Raw genomic sequence first — 17244 nt, forward strand, 5'->3', positions numbered from 1 at the left:
AAAATTAACACAAAAGACCTCAATTTCGGTCAACAAAGTACACAGACACCTATAAAAAAAACCAGTTATTTACGCTCTCTAGCACTTTGTTTACAATTTTTTTCCTGTTCGTGTCTATTGAATTCTATCGCGATCACACTGCATCGTGTTAAATGTGCACAAATACCAGTAAAGACCGATCGAGTTGTACGAGTGCAAGAGAGACCGAAATTCTATATATAGCGTGCAAGACTTACACTAATTACAAGTCAGTTGTTAGTGAACTTTTAGTGAGTGAGGATCGTCAGTGATTCAATCTCAACGAACAATTGAACAAAAAAAAAGAGAGTTAAAAAAAATTATTTTAAAAGACATTTTTTAATTTTTTTCGTCGACGTTTGAGCAAGTAAACTTCGATTTTCACCGGATTCTCGAAGAAGGACCACAAGAGGAGGCAGATTTCCTAAAAGCGAACCAGAAAACTCTTTCGTTTATTTTATTTTATTTTTTGGCAACCTATTCGAAAGTAGGAGGCCAACAACTTTTTATTTTCTGGGCTTAGGCCGTTGTATGGGTAAGTACCTAAAAAAAATCAAATTAAAAAATTTTAATATTTTTTTCGTCGAATGTCACAAAGCGAAGAAAAAGATCGTCATTCCATAATTTTTTTTTTTGAATTGTGGGCAGCGACGGATGTGAGTGGAACGATTTTTCTTTGTTTCAATGGTGTATTTGTTACTCAGTCACATACATCCGTAATTATTATTATGTATTTGTAATAAAAAAATAATTATAGACTGATGTTTGAGCGTTAGAGCAGCAAATGTGTGGCAACCGAGATTCTACAGTTAGTTTGATTTATTAGGATAGGTCAGTTTTTTAAATTAAAAAAAATCTTGTTTTATTTAATTTGAGGATTTGAGCTAAAAATCACTTGAAAAACGAGAATTTCTTCTTTTAAATTGAATTAATTCACTAGAAATTCTTACATAATCGCTTAAGAATGAAATTTACATCACAATCGATGCCCCTAGTTTCCTCATTCTTCATTAAATAACGTTATAAAATGACTTCATTCTCTCAATTATTATTAATTATCTTTAAAAAATGATTCATTTCTGGCCCACAGACACAAACACAGCTATGTGTTCTTGGCAGTAGCGTAGCTAGCCGAAAATTTTTGGGGGGGCACACAGAACAAAATTTTTTTTTGCCCCTCAGATTCTGAAAATTTCCTTTGAAATTTGAAATTTCTGGGGGGGCACGGCCCCCTCCAGCACCCTATGACGCTACGCGCCTGGTTCTTGGAAAACGTTCGTTTACCCGTTTAATTCATACGTCACAATCTCAAAGGTCAACGCATGAATGGAAGAATCATGGCAGTTCACGTGATCCACGAAATTTATGAAGAGTCTTTGATAACGAACAAACAAACACGTTTACTTCCATAAATTAAACACAGACAAAATTTATTATATTTTTTTTTGTGTCGTCTTCAAAATAAACAACGAGCGAGACTTTGATCTAAATAACGTGAATTTCCATAATTTAACATCCATTAACATTAATAAATAGCTAAAAATGTTTTGGCAAGAGAGAGGAACGAACGATAAATTTTATGAAATTCCAACGACTTGTACGGAATTTTGTCACAGGTGCTCGAACAATAACAACAAAATTGGCAAACGGAATTTTAGGAGAAATAATTTAATTTATATAATGATAACTTAATAACGGAAATTTTCTTCATTCATATTTTAATCAAAATTGGAAGCTTTGTAATTAATTTTGAAATAATCATTTTATGTTTAAAATTTTATTAATCCCTTTTTGTCTCGAGATAAGGTATAATTAAGACAACTGCGCAAAAACGACAAAAAAAGGAACAATCTATTTAAATTTTGGCATAAACAAACAAGGTTTGCGTCAAAAGAAATTTGCATTTCTTTTTTTAATAAATTAAAAAAGTGTAAATATTTTTATAAAAAAATAACAATTAATTATTTTTTAAATAAATTTGGCAATTGTTATGTTGGTCAACATTAATGAACAAAAAAAAACATAATTGAATGTTGCCATGCAAAAAAATTTTCCTCCTGCCAAAATAAAAAATATAAATTTCGAAGGTGTTATTCACCGCTTGAACGAATTCACTTTTTTGTCGGTCATTTGTCAACATTTGTAAACAAAAATTTTTAATGGTATTTTTTTTAAAAAGTTGTCCAAATATTTTTTTCTGACGACTCAATCAAAAAATTGCATTTTTTTAATGATGAAACATCAGACAAAAATTTCGCTTCCAAAGGTAAAATGTTAAAACATGCAAATTTTTGTGTGTTCTATTTCGAGCAGACCCATTTTTGCCAAATGCGACGACGACGTCAACGATGCAATTTATTCATGAAAAGTGGTGCCAAGAGTTCGCTTGAAATATGTCCAAGAATTTTTTTTACGTTTTTTGGAGAGTTTTGTCGGTGACTCAATTCGTGATAATATTGTTGTTCTTGTTGATGGGGACGTCCGGTGCATGAAAGCATTAAAATTAATGACCTTTAATGTGTCTCTGCGCGACAAAACGTGTCTTGTCTATTAAATCTAATTTACTTTCGTTTTCGTTTGTCGTTGATTGTGTTATGAAACTCATGATTGGCGTGTGATATTATTGCTTGAGGATATTATTGTGACATTCGAGACAATTTTCTACGTGATATTAATAAGTTTTCTCTTTCCATTGCAGAGCGTGAAAAATTACAAAGACAAATAGGGGAAGAACCGAGCTTCTGTAACAAGGGCCGGAACTCGTCTCTGAGTACTGCGACTATCTTCTTATTTTCACCTGGTGTCGGCTGCACAATTGATCCGGCAGTAAAAGGCGGTGATTTTGCTCATTTGCCACTGGAATTGCACGCAGATGGCGGTGCATCCGGTGACTATGTACCAACGGTTGGTCGTTGGGGCGCCGAATGGCCAAGTTGACTCGAAAATCCTGAACATGGTATCACTTATGGCTTCGGCCAGGGGTCTGCGCAATCACGAAACAATGGATTGACTGACCCTGAACGTCACAGTGATGTGACAAAACGTGTCGCAAAGGCAACGGCCTTTGCCGTTGCTGCTGCTACAGCCGTCAAGGGCAAGAACCACGCCAAAAACAAGTGGCTTACCGAGGACGGCTATAATTTAGCAGCGTTCGAGCAAACTGTTGGCGCGTGGCAGATACAGCTTCCGTTGCCACTCCCGAAATGGAAGTCAGAACCGAAGAAGGTTTTGACAGTGGAGAATGTAAGTTTTCAATTTTTTTTCTTTAGAACTCCAAAACTTGTTAAGTTAGAGCTTTTTGACTTAAACTTAAGTAAAAGTCACTCAAGTTTGAATTTTTTTAGAAAAATTCAAAAGATGGTTTTTTTCAAAATTAGGCCTAAAGGTTCTACATTTTTTTCGATGTTATTGTTCCAAAAAACTTTTTTAAAAATAGGGCGTAGATAAAAAAAAAGTTTTGAAATAATTTTTCATAAAAAAGGACAAAATTTTAACTATTTTTAACAAAATATTGATATTTGATAATTTAAAATTGATCTCAAAATATTGCAAGTCAAAAATTTAGACAAAAAAATTCAATTTTGAAAAATATTTTTTTTGAAAATATTTTTAGCGAAGAAATTTCGTTTTGTAATACAAAAATTCTTCAAAATCGAATATATTTATAATTTTTTTTTTTTAAATTTCTTGAAAAAAATATGGAAAAGGGCCCAAAAATTGTCAATTTTGATGAAATTTTGAACTTCTTTTTTTATTTTGCCTCATTAAATTGGGTTAAATGGGGCATAAAATAAAAAAAAATTTGGAGAAGCCTTAGTTCAAAGAATTTTTTTTACTTATTTTAATTTTTTCTAAAGTCTTAATTTAATTCATTTAATTTTTTTTTTGAATTAAACTTAAGCTTTAGTTTAAGTCATAAGCTTTTGCAGCCCTGTTTTCCTTTAAATTTTCTTTAAATTTTTTTTTAATTTTTAAATTTAAATTTCTAAAATTTTTAATGTAAATAAATTTTCTAAAAATAATTTTTCAGATCTGGCAATACGAAGACATTGTAGGCCAGATTGAACTTTTGTTGCAACGCATGATCGAAGAAACTCACTACGACACTGTCCACAATTTCCTCGATTTCTATCAATCCTTCAAGCAATCCAACGCCAAGAACCTACGTCGATTCTTCCAAAAGTACGTTCCCCCCGTCAATCGTCGTCACCACATGTGCGTCAGTTTAGGCATGGAAATCATCTCGCGCATTTCCGACGTTTATCCCGAAATCGCCGAACTCTTTTATCTCGTTTCGTGCGAAGAAGCTGTCGAAGATGTTCCTGGCTACGTGGAGCATTGCGAGGAACAACAAATCGAAATTGCAGCTTTTAGTCTCGAGAAGGAACATGCCTTGGTGGCGATGAAAATCAACGTTGCAGGACGTGATGGAATGCTCATCTTGGATCCAGGTTATCACGTTGCGCGTGCAGTGACGGTAATGCAAGATCACGTTTATCCGCACACTGGATGGTTTACGCAATCTGATGAGCCAGCATGCAAACGGGAATATTCGTATGTGTTTAATGAGGATAGCGATTCGTTTATTGAATGGCGTGAACGGACAATGCGAGCTGGAAAACAAAAGTTGGAAACTTCTTTGGTGTACGTTGAACGTCCTTACATGACGGCAATTGATGTAACGGTACGACGTAATTTGGTTTACAACTTTCGGTAAGAAATTTTTAGCTTTTTAATTGAATTTAAACTAATTTTTGCATCTTTCATGAACAGATCTCTTCTTTCGCGTGATGGCAAAGGACGCGTTTGTGCTGGAATTTACTTCCCCATCGCACTTAATCCCGCAGATGCCCATTTCACCATCTTTTACGACACCGCAAACGGACAAAGTGTCAAGTCGAAACAACTCTTCTCTATCTTAGCTGATGCAACGCGCATCCCCGCATCCGTAATGCAACATTTGGAATGCTTAGCGCCACAGTTACGCTTCGAGCTCGATGATTTAATGGCATTGCTTAAATTAGCGGCAGACTGTATGTCTGATTTTGATTTTGTCAAGCAGCTTCTCCATATAAACAATGATATAGGCGAGATGTCAGCCGATAACTGAGAAAAGGAGCGCCAGGATAATCCTGAGAAAGATCCTGCGAAGGATGAAAAGGCAGATGATGGCAAAGAATCCTCAGTTATCCTGAATGAATCTGACAAAAATTAAAAATTTTACTTCTACTATTATTATTTCTTATATGGTGAAGGTATAATATAGCATTAATAAGATAAATATCTATTTTAACCGAGTAAAAAAAATATTTTATCCAAAAAACTAAATAATTAGAGAATTAATCGACATTAGATGACACGAAATAAGGATAGCGCAAGATACTCTGATATGTTTTTTTTCTAGAGGAATGCAAATTGGATTATACTTGAGTTAGGATTATTTTAAGATAAATATGTTTATGTAGTGATAGATGGTAATTTTTCGCAAACAAAACACACTTTAAACAACTCTGAAACTTTTATGTAGTGACTTTTCGAATACTTTGACACAAATATTAAACTATCACACAAGTTGAATCTATATCTCTAATATCTACTATATCCGCACTTATCTCTCTAAACCACTCTAATGTATGCAAATTATTGTTACTCTTACAACAAAAATCTATAAAAAGTATGTATTTACAGATATTATTCACGAGAAAAATGGAATATTAATAAATAAATATTATTCAATGCTTGACAAAATTAAAATGTGAGTTTTATTTCTTTGGTGTTTTGTTGTTTTTAGAAGGTTTATTCTCAAAAATATTTTACCAAATAAAAGCTATGGATTTTTGACTTCTTATCAGAATTCTGTTTGAAAGTGTGAGATTTCTTTTTTTAGGGGCGTTTAATTTAATAAGAAATATTCAGCTAATTATCCAAAAAATTTAGTAAATAACCATTAGTTAAAAAATTTCTTGAAAAATTGATATTTTCATAATTTTTTAGGAGCTCAATTTAAGAATGAAAATTATTTAACTTGTTCACTTTTTTGAATTTTGAATGCCTATTTTGGGATCTTTCACTGAATTTTTAAAAAATGTTACCATTATCACAAAAAATCTCTTAAAATCTCTTCCAATCTAGTTTTTAAAAAATTTAACTTTATTAAACAAAGATCCCCTTAACAAAATTTTTAATCACAGCTCCTTTCCAAATACATTTGCATTCCAATTCGTTCCACTGCAGTCAACGGCAAAATTTCCTTCTGCTCGACAATAGCTTTCTTTTGACTTTCTGTTGGCGCATCATCTCGAAACCACAAAAACTCACAAAGATCTGGCTTTTCATTCAAACTCAAGTACGCCGTTCGTGTCGTGTGCAATAACAACTTGAATTTCGCATTTGATGGCAATTTCCCGACACCCCTTATCCGGTCCTCAAGTTGCAAAAGAGACTTTCGAGCGACATCTTCAAAATCGTACAAATGTACATCTTTTTCGTTTCTTCTGCTCTGACTAAAAACATCAAATTCGACACAATAACTTTCGAGACGATGCTCGCCGGCGTCTGTGTTGCGATAAAAAACAATCTCCAACTTTTCCAACTTTTGTTCTGTGAGGAGGTATTTGGCAGTTTTGAGAACCATCACGAGATATTCGTTCAATGCTGGATAAATTGAGACAAAAATGGGAACTCCATAGATTTTTCGTCGTCTAAAAATCTCATCGGGATACAATTTGCGCACGTAAAGGACTGTGTGGACGAAAACCTCGAGGCATTCGATGATGGCATCAATTGAAACTATAAAATTATTAATAATAAGAAATTAATTTCGTTGAAACTAGAGCTAAAAATTACCTGACATGGTGAAAAACTAAACTCGGGAAGCAATTTTTACTTACTGTAAGTCTTGCCGAGTGCCTTGAAGAGCTCATCTCGTTTCACGCCAATAACTGGCATCTTTTTTCACTCAAGTCGCGTCTCTTTGCTCTTTAAAAAACGGAAAAAATGGGAAAATTGATGACTATTTGCGAAGTTGTTATTTGACAGGCGTAGAAGGCGCTACAGGCACGTTGTCAATATCCTGGTTGGAGCCACCAAAACGGATGTGCGTCAAAAATTGGAACTAATTTTGAGACGAATGAAAGTGATAAGTCGCCAGATGGCGCTACAGGCACGTTGTCAATATCCTGGTTGGAGCCACCAAAACGGATGTGCGTCAAAAATTGGAACTAGTTTTGAGACGAATGTAATTGATAAGGACGCCAGCGCCATCTGCGATTTTCGTTAATCGAATTCGCCATAAAAACAAATCGTTAATTTTCGGCAAAGATAAGAATGTAGCAACAAAAAAATATCAAATTTATGTGAAAAACTTACCAAAGACTCAGTATTTTATCACAAAAATGATATTAATTGGCATTTTATTGGCTCTCTTGAGTGTTGTTGTCTCCAGTGAACCCACGATAAGCTCATCTCTCGACTTTTTCGTGAAAAATGCCGGATTTCACAGGTTTGTCTTTTAAATTTTCTTCAAATTTTTCACTAACCCATATCTAATCTTTAGAGAACTCCAATACCGCTTAGGATTTGCCGGATTCAATCGCCAACCATGCGAGTTTATTCTTGTGCAGAATCTCCCGGCAGCGATTTTTGTCAACACAGACCAACTAAATGACCTCAAGCGACTCAAAAAGATCGAAACTTACGTGCCCGTCTACATGGACGTGGAAATTCCTGCAATTAAGTCATTCCATTTTCAAATGTACATCTTTGGCGATGTACGAAAAGCAGTAAATATCTCGCTTCCGATACATTTTCGGTATCAGCAACCGACAGACATGAAATTTGTTCGTGTCGAGATTCACAGTCCGGAGTTGTATGTGCGGTGTGAGTCGCAAGAAGCGCAAAAAAGCACAAAATCTGTAGAGGAAGAGTTTCCATGTCGAGATAGTTCGAACATTACGGACTATGATAAAATTAAGGAGATTGATGTTTGTCTCTGGAAGCCATTGGAGTTCATTGTAAGTTGAAAATTTGACAAAAAATTACTGAAATTGATGATTTTTTGTTTTTAGAATGAACCAACGACATTGAGTGTCCTAATTCCAGCTGGAAATATTTATTCGTACAAATTTGTTTTACCAATTACCATCGTCATAAGTTGGCTCGGATGCTTTTACATCATTTACATTGTACTTAAAAAGACCAAAAATTTAAATAAAAAGATACTTTAAGAAGGGAAGTTACTTTAAGATGATTCCTCAGCTCTTGCAGAAGGCCTCAAAGCATTTCTAAAAGATCTTAGTAAATTTTAGGCACAATTGGAGACAGAAAATTAACCAAAGTTACCTTATTTGTCCCGAAATTTAAATTTTTTTGATCGGCATCGTATATTTTTTGTTATTATCGAATTCGCCTGCCGTACAGAACGCGTTTTTGACATTTTCTGTACGATTTCCCATGAGACATACCAATCCACAATTTCTGTCGCAATCCATTGCGGTGTTTTGTAATCGACAAAAATATCAAAATGGCACTTAAATTAGATTTAAAAGCACTGTCACACGCCATAATTCGTAACAGCAAGTAAGTAACGTCATCGCAGCTCTATTTTTCTCTCGTATTAATTGATTTTTATCCGATTTCTGTGAAAAATTGAATTTCCAGCATTTGGCGTAGATTGAGCACGACATCGATTTTGCGACAAAACAACAATGATAACAGCGGCAAAGCGAGTGCGGGACCTGATGTTTCCACCGTCAACATGCCATCCAAAGAGATTGTGACTCCGTTTCCGCCGCTTACGGATCCCGTTCCTGATTTGCCTCCCGTGCAATATGCCTCGAACACTGGTGACCAAAATCAAACACGAGTCACCACATTGTCGAATGGCCTGAAAGTTGCGTCGGAAAAGAAATTTGGGCAATTTTGTACGATCGGTGTCGTGATTGAGTCGGGACCGCGGTATGAAGTCGCTTATCCGAGTGGCGTTTCGCATTTTTTGGAGAAATTGGCGTTTCATGTAAGAGAAAAAAAATATTTTAACTTTGGCTGCTTCGAAAAAAACTCAAAAATTTGGTCCATAATTGACGAAATTTCTTACAATTTTTGAAAGTTTTCAATGATTTTTAAAAAATCTACTTTAAGCTTTAATTTGCAATTTAAATTTTTTTAAAAATCTTTTCAAGTTAAAAATTAAGATTTCTTGAATGCCAAAAAATTAAAAAATAAACTGATTAATTTTATGAAAATATTTTTAGAGAAGAACACTCATGTTTAAATACGATTTTTGATACTAAAAAATTAAATTTTTTAAAAAAATTTCATGAAAATTATTAAAAAGTTAGAAAAATTTCCTTAAAAATTGTCATTTTTCAAGAGATTTTTAATTTTTTTCCTGTCCCATTCGATTTTCGATTCTTAAAAAAGTTTCATTTTGATCGATTTCATAAAATTTTAATAAAAAAAATTTTTTTTTTCAGTCAACGCAAGGTTTCCCCGAAAAAGATGTCATTTTGAAGGAACTCGAGAAGCACGGAGGCATTTGTGATTGTCAAAGTTCCCGCGATACCTTCATTTACGCTGCCAGTGCGGATAGTCGGGGCTTGGATACTGTCACAAAAGTCATGGCTGATGTCGTTTTACGCCCACAGCTTCAAGCGGAAGAGATCGATTACGCGCGCCAATCAATTTTATTCGAACTGGAATCCTTAAATATGCGTCCCGAGCAGGAACCGATCTTGATGGATATGATTCATGCCGCTGCTTTTCGTGATAACACGCTTGGTTTGCCGAAATTGTGTCCGGAGAGTAATTCCACTAAGATTGACCGGAACATGTTGTTGTCGTACTTGAAGCATCATCACACACCAAATCGCATGGTAGTTGCCGGTGTCGGCGTGGATCACGATGAATTCGTAAAAGTTGTGGAAAAGTACTTTGTGGACCAGAAAGCGACATGGGAGACGGAAACTGTGGTAAATCGCGGGGCAAGCCTTGTTGACGGAAGTTTGGCTCAATATACGGGCGGTTTGAAAGTCGAAGAATGCGAAATTCCCGTTTATGCTGCCGTTGGTTTGCCAGAGCTGTCACACATTGTAATCGGATTGGAGGGATGTTCGCATCAGGATAAAGATTTTGTGGCGGCGTGCGTTTTGAACATCATGATGGGTGGCGGTGGATCATTTTCTGCCGGAGGTCCCGGAAAGGGAATGTACACACGACTTTACACAAATGTTCTTAATCGCTACCATTGGATGTACTCGGCAACTGCTTATAATCACGCTTATGGCGATACGGGACTTTTTTGCATTCACGCTTCTGCTCCTCCAACGCACGTTCGCAACATGGTCGAAGTCATTACCAAAGAACTAGTCACGATGGCAACGCAACCCGGCACACAAGAGTTGAGACGCGCCAAAACGCAACTCCAGTCGATGCTTCTGATGAATTTGGAAAGTCGTCCCGTGGTTTTCGAAGACATTGGGCGTCAAGTTTTGTCGACGGGCGAACGAAAACGACCGGAATACTTTATACAGGAAATCGAAAAGATTCAGGCGGAAGATATTATTCGAGTAGCACGTCGATTACTTGCATCGCCGCCAGCTTTGGCAGCTCGGGGACAAATTAAGGGACTGCCGGAAATTAAAGACCTGCAAGCTGGCTTGTTGGATAATGAGGGACGTTTGCCAGGCAATAAGAGATTGTCGCTTTTCAGGTAAATTTGAAGAGATTCTCCCGACGAAAGTTCACTTATTATATGATGATTTTAGTTGATAAGCAAAATTTATGAAGAATTGTTGAGAAAATGAGAAAAAATAATAAATATTGTAACTTTGGCATGACTTTTTTTCAAATAGAAATAGAAAAATTAAATTTTTTTGAAATTATTTTTATTTTTTTTTATTTAAATTTTTGATCATTCACACAAATAATGACCTCCAATTTGCCAGTCCCATTTTTGTTGATGATTTTTTTTTTAACTTTTATGACAAAAGTGATTAGGAATGGTCTGCGGCAGCTTAATTACTCTTTATGAAAATGTCATTAACGAGAAAAAATGCACTTAACACAAAAATGTCGACACGACAAACTCTTTAAATATATTTGCGAATTATCCCTTATCTCTGTTTTTTTTAAATAAACTTTTTTTTGTTGTTGTTGTTAAATTAAATCAATTATGAGTAAAAAATGTGTCAAACGTCATCATCGAATCGAATTTAGGCTCTTGTGTATTTTCCCCAGATGTGCAACATGAAGACTGACGCAATGAACAACAAAGACATGACCAAAACGGGCACAGGTCCAACTTTGATGCCGGGCGAGTCGTCGGTGTAGAAACGCCACATGCCTCCGGTGCCGGCTCCCGTTCCGCGACCACTGCGTGCTGCCGTCGTACTGCTGCTGCTCGTTGTTTTTCTCTGCTTCAAGTTGCTGGCTCCAGCGCCTGCGGGACGTGCAGCAGTCATTTTCGAGGGAGACCGACTTCCGGCTCCGACACTCGTAGAACTTGCGGGTGCAGGCTAAAAATGAGACAAAAAGAAAGGAAATTTTATGTTAAAAAATTATTTTGAAAGTGATTGGAACAAAAATAATGACGTGGAAGACGATGAACTCGTGAAATCGGTTTATGTGAATTTTTTGATGATTTTATGGAAATTTTTTGAGATCTTTAATGACTTTACGTACCATTTTGTTTTTAATTGATGTTTTTAGTGGTTAATTTAAGAGAAATTGTGTGAAAATTGTGTTTTTAATCGAAAAACTGCGAGACGAACAACTTACTCGCGTCCACGTAGCAAGGCGAATGACAATGATGACGTTTGCTGAATTTGACGTTTTGTTTGACATTTTGTGAAAGGCATTCACAAAAGGAATGAAAAATAGCTCTCGATGGGTTTTTAGTGTCTGTCCGTAAAATTAAAGCTTAAGAATTAAAAAAAAATTTAAATATTAAAAATTAAAGAAAATAAGAAAATATTTTAATAAATTGCAAATTTAATAAATTGAAAAATAAATAAATAAATTGAAAATTTAATAAAATAAATAATAAAATTTTTTATGAAAGGGTTTGACAAAAGTTTAAACGTGATAAAACAAAAAGTTCATTAAAAATTATGAAAATTTTGTTTAACATTTTTTTCAAAATTTTTTTTAATCTAATTTTTTTTATGTTTTTTTTTATGTTTTTTTTTATATAAGAAAATACGCTTAAGTCCTTTTGTTCGAAGTCATAAAAAATTTGATTTAATTTAAAAATTAATTATTTTTTAAAATTTAATTTATTATTTTTTATTTAATAATAATATAATAAAATTATTATTTTTTTTATTTAACCTTTTGTAAAATTTAATTTTTTCGAAGGTATAATTTTATTCAAAAAAAAAATTTTTAAAATACGCTCAAGTTCTTTTACTGCAAAATTTATTTTAAAAATTTTAAAAAATTAAAAAAATGTAATTATTTTAATTAAATTTTATTAAAAAAATATTTAAATTTTTGAAAAAAATAGTACAAAAATTCGCATGGTCACCATAAGTTTATTTTTAAATTATTCATTTTTGATAACGTACGACTATTTACTGCACAAACAAACTCATCAGTTCTCATCAGACTTTCATCAAAAACAGTAGACACTTGTTAGTCACACAAAAAAGTCGTAAAAATAGGTATCTTATTGGATAAAATGGCGGAAATCACCGAAATTCTAACGGACGACGAAGTCTTGGAAATAATAAGTGTTTGCAAAGATGTTCCCGAGACATCAAACGTCACTGTACTCGAATGGGGAACCTCAACATTGAGCGAAGAAGTAACCGGCTTTCTTGGAGAGCATTTAAAACTAACAATTAAAGCAAAAATCGACAACGACCAAATCGTGAATGAATCATTTTTCATAAAAACTTTACCATTTCGTGCCAAAGACAGAAGATTCGTTGAAGAAATTGGAGTTTTACGAAAAGAAGTGCATTTGTATGTGAATGTTCTCAACGAAATGCCAAAATATGACGAAAAATCGCACTGGAGTCCGGAATGTTATTACGCTCGAGATGATTTACTTGTGCTTGAGGACTTGTCTGTGAAGGATTTTCATCTTTTACCTCCTGAAATTGAATTTACGGATGATCATATGAAAGTTGCTCTCAAATCGTTGGCTATGATGCACGCTAGCAGCATAAATTTCGAGAAAAATGTCGTGAAAAAACCTTTAAATGACATTTATGACGGAATGTTGTATGAAGTGACGGTTGCACGAAGAAATAATTGGTTCCGAACGGGATTAAAAGCAATTGAACAAGTCGCCCTTCAACGTACCAGATACAAATATATGGCAGAAACGATCAAAAAGAAATTTTATGATGCCATGAACGTCGTTTTTGACATGGTCGACAACGAATTAATTCCTCCAGACTTTTTATGTGTCATTTCTCATCGAGATCTGTGGCGCAATAATTTAATGTACAAGTTTGCGAGGTCCGAAGACGACGAAGAAACCTTAAATTACAATGCACCACTTGAAGCTGTGTTAATTGACTTTCAAATTGCGCGTTATTTGCCTCCAGCAGTCGATATCCTGATGCTCCTGTATTTACTTCAAAGAAATAATGATCGAAAATCTCGGTATGACGCACACATTTCACACTATTACGAATGCATGAAAGATGCTTTGGCGCACTTTGGACTCGATATCGAGAGCATTTTTCCATTTGAGGAACTTTGGAGGACTTGTGAGCATTTTCAATTACTTGGAGCTGTACTAAAGGGAGTTTTTCTGCCAATGACCCATTTGCCCAAAGGAGTTATCGATGATATTCATAAAAATGCTGATGCGTACAGGAAGTTTATTGCAGTAGACCGAACGGAGACAATTTTGCATTACATCGATACAGATGAATATTTTCGTAACTGGATGATTGAAGCTGTCGAAGAACTAATTGAAATTACTTTAATACATTAAATTTTAAGGTAAATAAATTCGTTTCAAATGAAATTCAATTTCAGTGATCTTTTTACACTTTAAAAAATCCATGTTTCGCGCCATATTTTCGTATATTTATTGGGGTTAACTTGAGAATGTGCATTGGGTTCATATTTTTGAATGTACATTGGGACAAAATTTTTAATTGTCCAATAAGAAAAATATTCGATTGTGCACTGGGGCATTAGTTTAAAATGTGCATTGGGACAAAAGTTCAGAATGTGCATTAACGCATGCAAATTTTCCCCAAACTTCTTATATTTTGTCCAAAATCACATTTTGAACTGGTTTCTCAATGCACATTGTCAAATTTATCCCAACACATTCGAAAATGTCGCCCCAATGCACATTCTGAAATTGCGCCCCTGAAAAACTTGAAATTCTACCTTATTGTAACATCTAAATTTAGCCCTCATTTTGACCTCACGATTAGTTGTGGAATTATTCACAATTAATAGATTTTTATATTCGATGAATTGATAAGAATATCGAACATCCTAAATATAAAATCAAATCGAATGTTGCTTTCAGATTCAGTTTCTGTTCAGATTTCACAACAAAATGAAGCTTAAGCTCATTATTCTCGCTTTTATTATTTCAACTTGTTCGGGAGACTCAATTAATCCTCAAAGATGTAGATTAGGAGCTTGTACTTTTTCTGGAATAAACTTGACCTTGTCCGATTACGAGTGGCAACCAACGGCGGATAATCAGGAATCAGTTTATAACATTGATTTTGAATCAAGTGTAATTCCAATTTTGTATGATAATATTTGCAACACTTTTTCGAAGTTAGAATACTTACTTATGGATTCCATCAAAATTGAAGAAGTAGCGGAAAATGCTTTTCATCGGTGCACAAATTTAAAGACTTTGAATCTCTTTGATAATCGTATCAAAAAATTACATCCAAATACCTTCAAGGGATTGACAAATTTGGAGAAAATTTGGCTTAACTCTAATAAATTGACAGAACTCGATGACAATTTGTTTGAAGATTTGCACAACTTAAGGGTTCTGAGTTTATCCGGAAATGACATAACCCATTTTGCACCAGAAATTTTACGAAATAATCGAAATTTGGAAACAATCTGGTTGCATTCAAATGACTTGCTGAATTTAGATGTTGAAAAAATTGTGGAATTTTGTCCAAATCTCACAGATTTATACTGGAATGACAATCAAGTGTCCTGTTCTCGAGCTGGAGAAGCAAATATTTTTTTGAATTCCAAAAATATTGAGTTTAAAGATTATATTTTATTTAAAAGTCGTAATTATACAACAGACACAATTGATGGTTTTAAGTGCGTTCCAGACAGTACATGGAATACGTTATTCTCGAAAAAAGGTGAAGAAATTGGTCTCGAAAAATAAAAAAAAAATTAATTTAATTTAAAAAAAAGATTTCCCTTTCATTTTAGCGTTATCCATTAATGTTTTTTAAAATTTATTTTGAAAGTGCTTAAAATCTTCGAACGCTTAGACTAAATAATTAACTAAATGAAATTAAATAAATAGCTGAGATACTTTTAAATAAATTTACATCAATTATATCAATGTCAACTTTTTCTAATCTCCCCTGATTTAAGCTGACTTCAAATATTATCAAACAGCATTCTCTCTGAGTGTTTCTCTCACGTAAATTGTTGTTTCAGAGATAAAGTTGCATTCAGTATTGAATTAAACTTGAACAAATCAACACTCAAAAAATGGCAAATATTTTAAATGACTCGGAAATTTTAAAGATTTTACAAAATTCTGAAGGCTCTAAAGCTTTTTCGGTTGTTAATTGGACTTTAACTGAGAAAGGAGGAGCTCTACTGGGATTTCTCGGAGGATATTTCAGTTTAAAAATTGAAGCTGTCATCGTAAGTTTATTTTTTTTTAATTTTAATTTTTTAGACTTTTAACTTCTCGTAGGATGGCCAACCAGCGACGAAAATCTATTTTGTGAAGACCCTTCCAGCAAGTGCCCAACAAAGTGAGTTCATGGATGGCATGAATCTCTTCCAAAAAGAAGCTGACATTTATTCCAAGATATTAGCTTCCATGCCAAATCATAAAACATCAAAATGGACTCCGAAGCCTTACTACTGTCGCAAAGATATTTTAGTTCTGGAAGACTTGACACTCGAAAATTTCCAATTAATGCCGCCACGTCAGCAGTTCACAAAGTCTCACGTTCAGTTGGTGCTGAAATGTTTGGCAACCTTGCATGCCAATAGCTTTTATTTGGAAAAAAGTGTTTTAAAAAAGCCTTTGAACGAAGTTCATGAAGATATTTTCTTTGAAGTCTCGATTACTGAAACAAACGAGTGGTTTACTTGTGGTGTCAGAGCAATTAAGACAATCGCAATGAGTCGCACTCGATTCTCAAAAGACCCGCAACACGTAAAATGGCTTGAAGATAATTTCGATAACGTTATCTCGAAAATTTATGCCATGAAAGATAATTGCCCGGAGAGATTTACGAAAATTTTCTGCCATCGTGATATTTGGCGAAATAATTTGATGTTCAAATTTGGAAAAAATGAGAAAAATGAAGATGATTTCCGTAATCCGCTTGAATGTGCCTTGATCGATTATCAAATTGCGACGTACCAACCGCCAGGTGTTGATGTAGCAATGACTCTCCTAATGTTGCAACAACGAAAGGAGAGAGAAATGGATTTTGATGAAAATCTCAAGTATTATTTTGAGCAATTGACAGATTCATTGAAGGTCTTAGGGTTAGATGTTGCAGATATTTTGTCATTTTCCGAACTTTTGGAGACATTTGAGCATTTTAAAGTAATAGCAGCCACTTTAAAATGTATTTTTCTGCAAATGACTCATTTGCCTGAAGGAGAAATTGAGAAATTTCATTCAAACGATGACGATTACCGGCAATTTATATTGATCGATCGTGGAGATACGCTCGTGAAATATATCGATACTGATGATTTCTTCAAAAGTTGGATGGTTGAAGCTGTCGAAGAGTTGATTGAACTGTTAATGAGTGATAAAAATGATCTTAACAATGTTTAAATGTTCGAATCTGATCAAAATTCAAATAAATTTACTGGTTATAATGGTCAAAAATAGATTGAACTAAATTTTTAAATAAAAAAACGGCGCGCCATGAAGTCTAGAAAAAATAATTTATTCAAAAAACAAAAGAAAAATTCGAAAAAAATGGATTTGAGCAGAAGAGATGCTCTTGACATTGAAATTTTTTATTCAAAATTTAGTGGAAGAACAATAAAATTTGTCTAAAC

At 34.1% G+C, this 17244-nt stretch overlaps 8 protein-coding genes and 1 long non-coding RNA gene across 9 annotated transcripts; 6 read left to right on the forward strand and 3 right to left on the reverse strand.

Moving 5' to 3' along the window:
• Positions 1-2964: 2964 nt before the first annotated feature.
• LOC134836886 (uncharacterized) lies at positions 2965-5716 on the forward strand. Its single transcript, XM_063852157.1, has 3 exons — positions 2965-3261; positions 4049-4731; positions 4792-5716. The coding sequence occupies exons 2-3, from the start codon at positions 4100-4102 to the stop codon at positions 5126-5128; spliced, it is 969 nt and encodes a 322-aa protein (XP_063708227.1). The 5' UTR covers positions 2965-3261; positions 4049-4099; the 3' UTR covers positions 5129-5716.
• A 431-nt stretch (positions 5717-6147) lies between these two features.
• On the reverse strand, positions 6148-7063 carry LOC134837140 (DNA polymerase zeta subunit 2). The gene is made up of 2 exons (XM_063852479.1): positions 6909-7063; positions 6148-6807 (listed from the first exon to the last, which is right to left on the reverse strand). Exons 1-2 carry the CDS (start codon positions 6964-6966, stop codon positions 6200-6202), a joined length of 666 nt encoding a protein of 221 aa, XP_063708549.1. The 5' UTR covers positions 6967-7063; the 3' UTR covers positions 6148-6199.
• Positions 7064-7315: 252 nt separating this feature from the next.
• Positions 7316-8278, forward strand: LOC134827902 (uncharacterized). The gene is made up of 3 exons (XM_063840774.1): positions 7316-7519; positions 7574-8030; positions 8085-8278. Exons 1-3 carry the CDS (start codon positions 7413-7415, stop codon positions 8241-8243), a joined length of 723 nt encoding a protein of 240 aa, XP_063696844.1. The 5' UTR covers positions 7316-7412; the 3' UTR covers positions 8244-8278.
• Positions 8085-8558, reverse strand: LOC134827903 (uncharacterized). The gene is made up of 2 exons (XR_010161817.1): positions 8359-8558; positions 8085-8300 (listed from the first exon to the last, which is right to left on the reverse strand). It is a non-coding gene; the product is annotated as an uncharacterized LOC134827903 (long non-coding RNA).
• On the forward strand, positions 8477-10898 carry LOC134827901 (mitochondrial-processing peptidase subunit alpha). Its single transcript, XM_063840773.1, has 3 exons — positions 8477-8595; positions 8677-9031; positions 9492-10898. The coding sequence occupies exons 1-3, from the start codon at positions 8540-8542 to the stop codon at positions 10728-10730; spliced, it is 1650 nt and encodes a 549-aa protein (XP_063696843.1). The 5' UTR covers positions 8477-8539; the 3' UTR covers positions 10731-10898.
• A 330-nt stretch (positions 10899-11228) lies between these two features.
• LOC134837370 (protein transport protein Sec61 subunit beta) lies at positions 11229-11859 on the reverse strand. Its single transcript, XM_063852741.1, has 2 exons — positions 11794-11859; positions 11229-11531 (listed from the first exon to the last, which is right to left on the reverse strand). Exons 1-2 carry the CDS (start codon positions 11857-11859, stop codon positions 11229-11231), a joined length of 369 nt encoding a protein of 122 aa, XP_063708811.1.
• A 779-nt stretch (positions 11860-12638) lies between these two features.
• Positions 12639-13966, forward strand: LOC134837371 (uncharacterized). Its single transcript, XM_063852742.1, has one exon. It carries the CDS (start codon positions 12695-12697, stop codon positions 13964-13966), a length of 1272 nt encoding a protein of 423 aa, XP_063708812.1. The 5' UTR covers positions 12639-12694.
• Positions 13967-14548: 582 nt separating this feature from the next.
• LOC134837372 (leucine-rich repeat-containing protein 15-like) lies at positions 14549-15361 on the forward strand. Its single transcript, XM_063852743.1, has one exon. The coding sequence runs from the start codon at positions 14549-14551 to the stop codon at positions 15359-15361; it is 813 nt and encodes a 270-aa protein (XP_063708813.1).
• Positions 15362-15651: 290 nt separating this feature from the next.
• On the forward strand, positions 15652-17072 carry LOC134836872 (uncharacterized). The gene is made up of 2 exons (XM_063852140.1): positions 15652-15855; positions 15908-17072. The coding sequence occupies exons 1-2, from the start codon at positions 15697-15699 to the stop codon at positions 17012-17014; spliced, it is 1266 nt and encodes a 421-aa protein (XP_063708210.1). The 5' UTR covers positions 15652-15696; the 3' UTR covers positions 17015-17072.
• Positions 17073-17244: the final 172 nt, after the last annotated feature.

This window comes from Culicoides brevitarsis, chromosome 1, assembly GCF_036172545.1.
Source record: "Culicoides brevitarsis isolate CSIRO-B50_1 chromosome 1, AGI_CSIRO_Cbre_v1, whole genome shotgun sequence".
NCBI lineage: Eukaryota > Metazoa > Arthropoda > Insecta > Diptera > Ceratopogonidae > Culicoides > Culicoides brevitarsis.

Coding starts and splice junctions, on each gene's coding strand:
- LOC134836886 (XM_063852157.1), top strand. CDS start 4,100: ATGATCGAAGAAACTCACTACGACACTGTCCACAATTTCCTCGATTTC. Junction 4,732..4,791: donor AATTTGGTTTACAACTTTCG/GTAAGAAATTTT, acceptor TTTCATGAACAG/ATCTCTTCTTTCGCGTGATG.
- LOC134837140 (XM_063852479.1), bottom strand. CDS start 6,966: ATGCCAGTTATTGGCGTGAAACGAGATGAGCTCTTCAAGGCACTCGGC. Junction 6,808..6,908: donor GGCACTCGGCAAGACTTACA/GTAAGTAAAAAT, acceptor ATAATTTTATAG/TTTCAATTGATGCCATCATC.
- LOC134827902 (XM_063840774.1), top strand. CDS start 7,413: ATGATATTAATTGGCATTTTATTGGCTCTCTTGAGTGTTGTTGTCTCC. Junction 7,520..7,573: donor AAAAATGCCGGATTTCACAG/GTTTGTCTTTTA, acceptor TCTAATCTTTAG/AGAACTCCAATACCGCTTAG. Junction 8,031..8,084: donor GGAAGCCATTGGAGTTCATT/GTAAGTTGAAAA, acceptor TTTTGTTTTTAG/AATGAACCAACGACATTGAG.
- LOC134827901 (XM_063840773.1), top strand. CDS start 8,540: ATGGCACTTAAATTAGATTTAAAAGCACTGTCACACGCCATAATTCGT. Junction 8,596..8,676: donor GCCATAATTCGTAACAGCAA/GTAAGTAACGTC, acceptor TTGAATTTCCAG/CATTTGGCGTAGATTGAGCA. Junction 9,032..9,491: donor TGGAGAAATTGGCGTTTCAT/GTAAGAGAAAAA, acceptor TTTTTTTTTCAG/TCAACGCAAGGTTTCCCCGA.
- LOC134837370 (XM_063852741.1), bottom strand. CDS start 11,859: ATGTCAAACAAAACGTCAAATTCAGCAAACGTCATCATTGTCATTCGC. Junction 11,532..11,793: donor GCCTTGCTACGTGGACGCGA/GTAAGTTGTTCG, acceptor TCTCATTTTTAG/CCTGCACCCGCAAGTTCTAC.
- LOC134837371 (XM_063852742.1), top strand. CDS start 12,695: ATGGCGGAAATCACCGAAATTCTAACGGACGACGAAGTCTTGGAAATA.
- LOC134837372 (XM_063852743.1), top strand. CDS start 14,549: ATGAAGCTTAAGCTCATTATTCTCGCTTTTATTATTTCAACTTGTTCG.
- LOC134836872 (XM_063852140.1), top strand. CDS start 15,697: ATGGCAAATATTTTAAATGACTCGGAAATTTTAAAGATTTTACAAAAT. Junction 15,856..15,907: donor TAAAAATTGAAGCTGTCATC/GTAAGTTTATTT, acceptor AACTTCTCGTAG/GATGGCCAACCAGCGACGAA.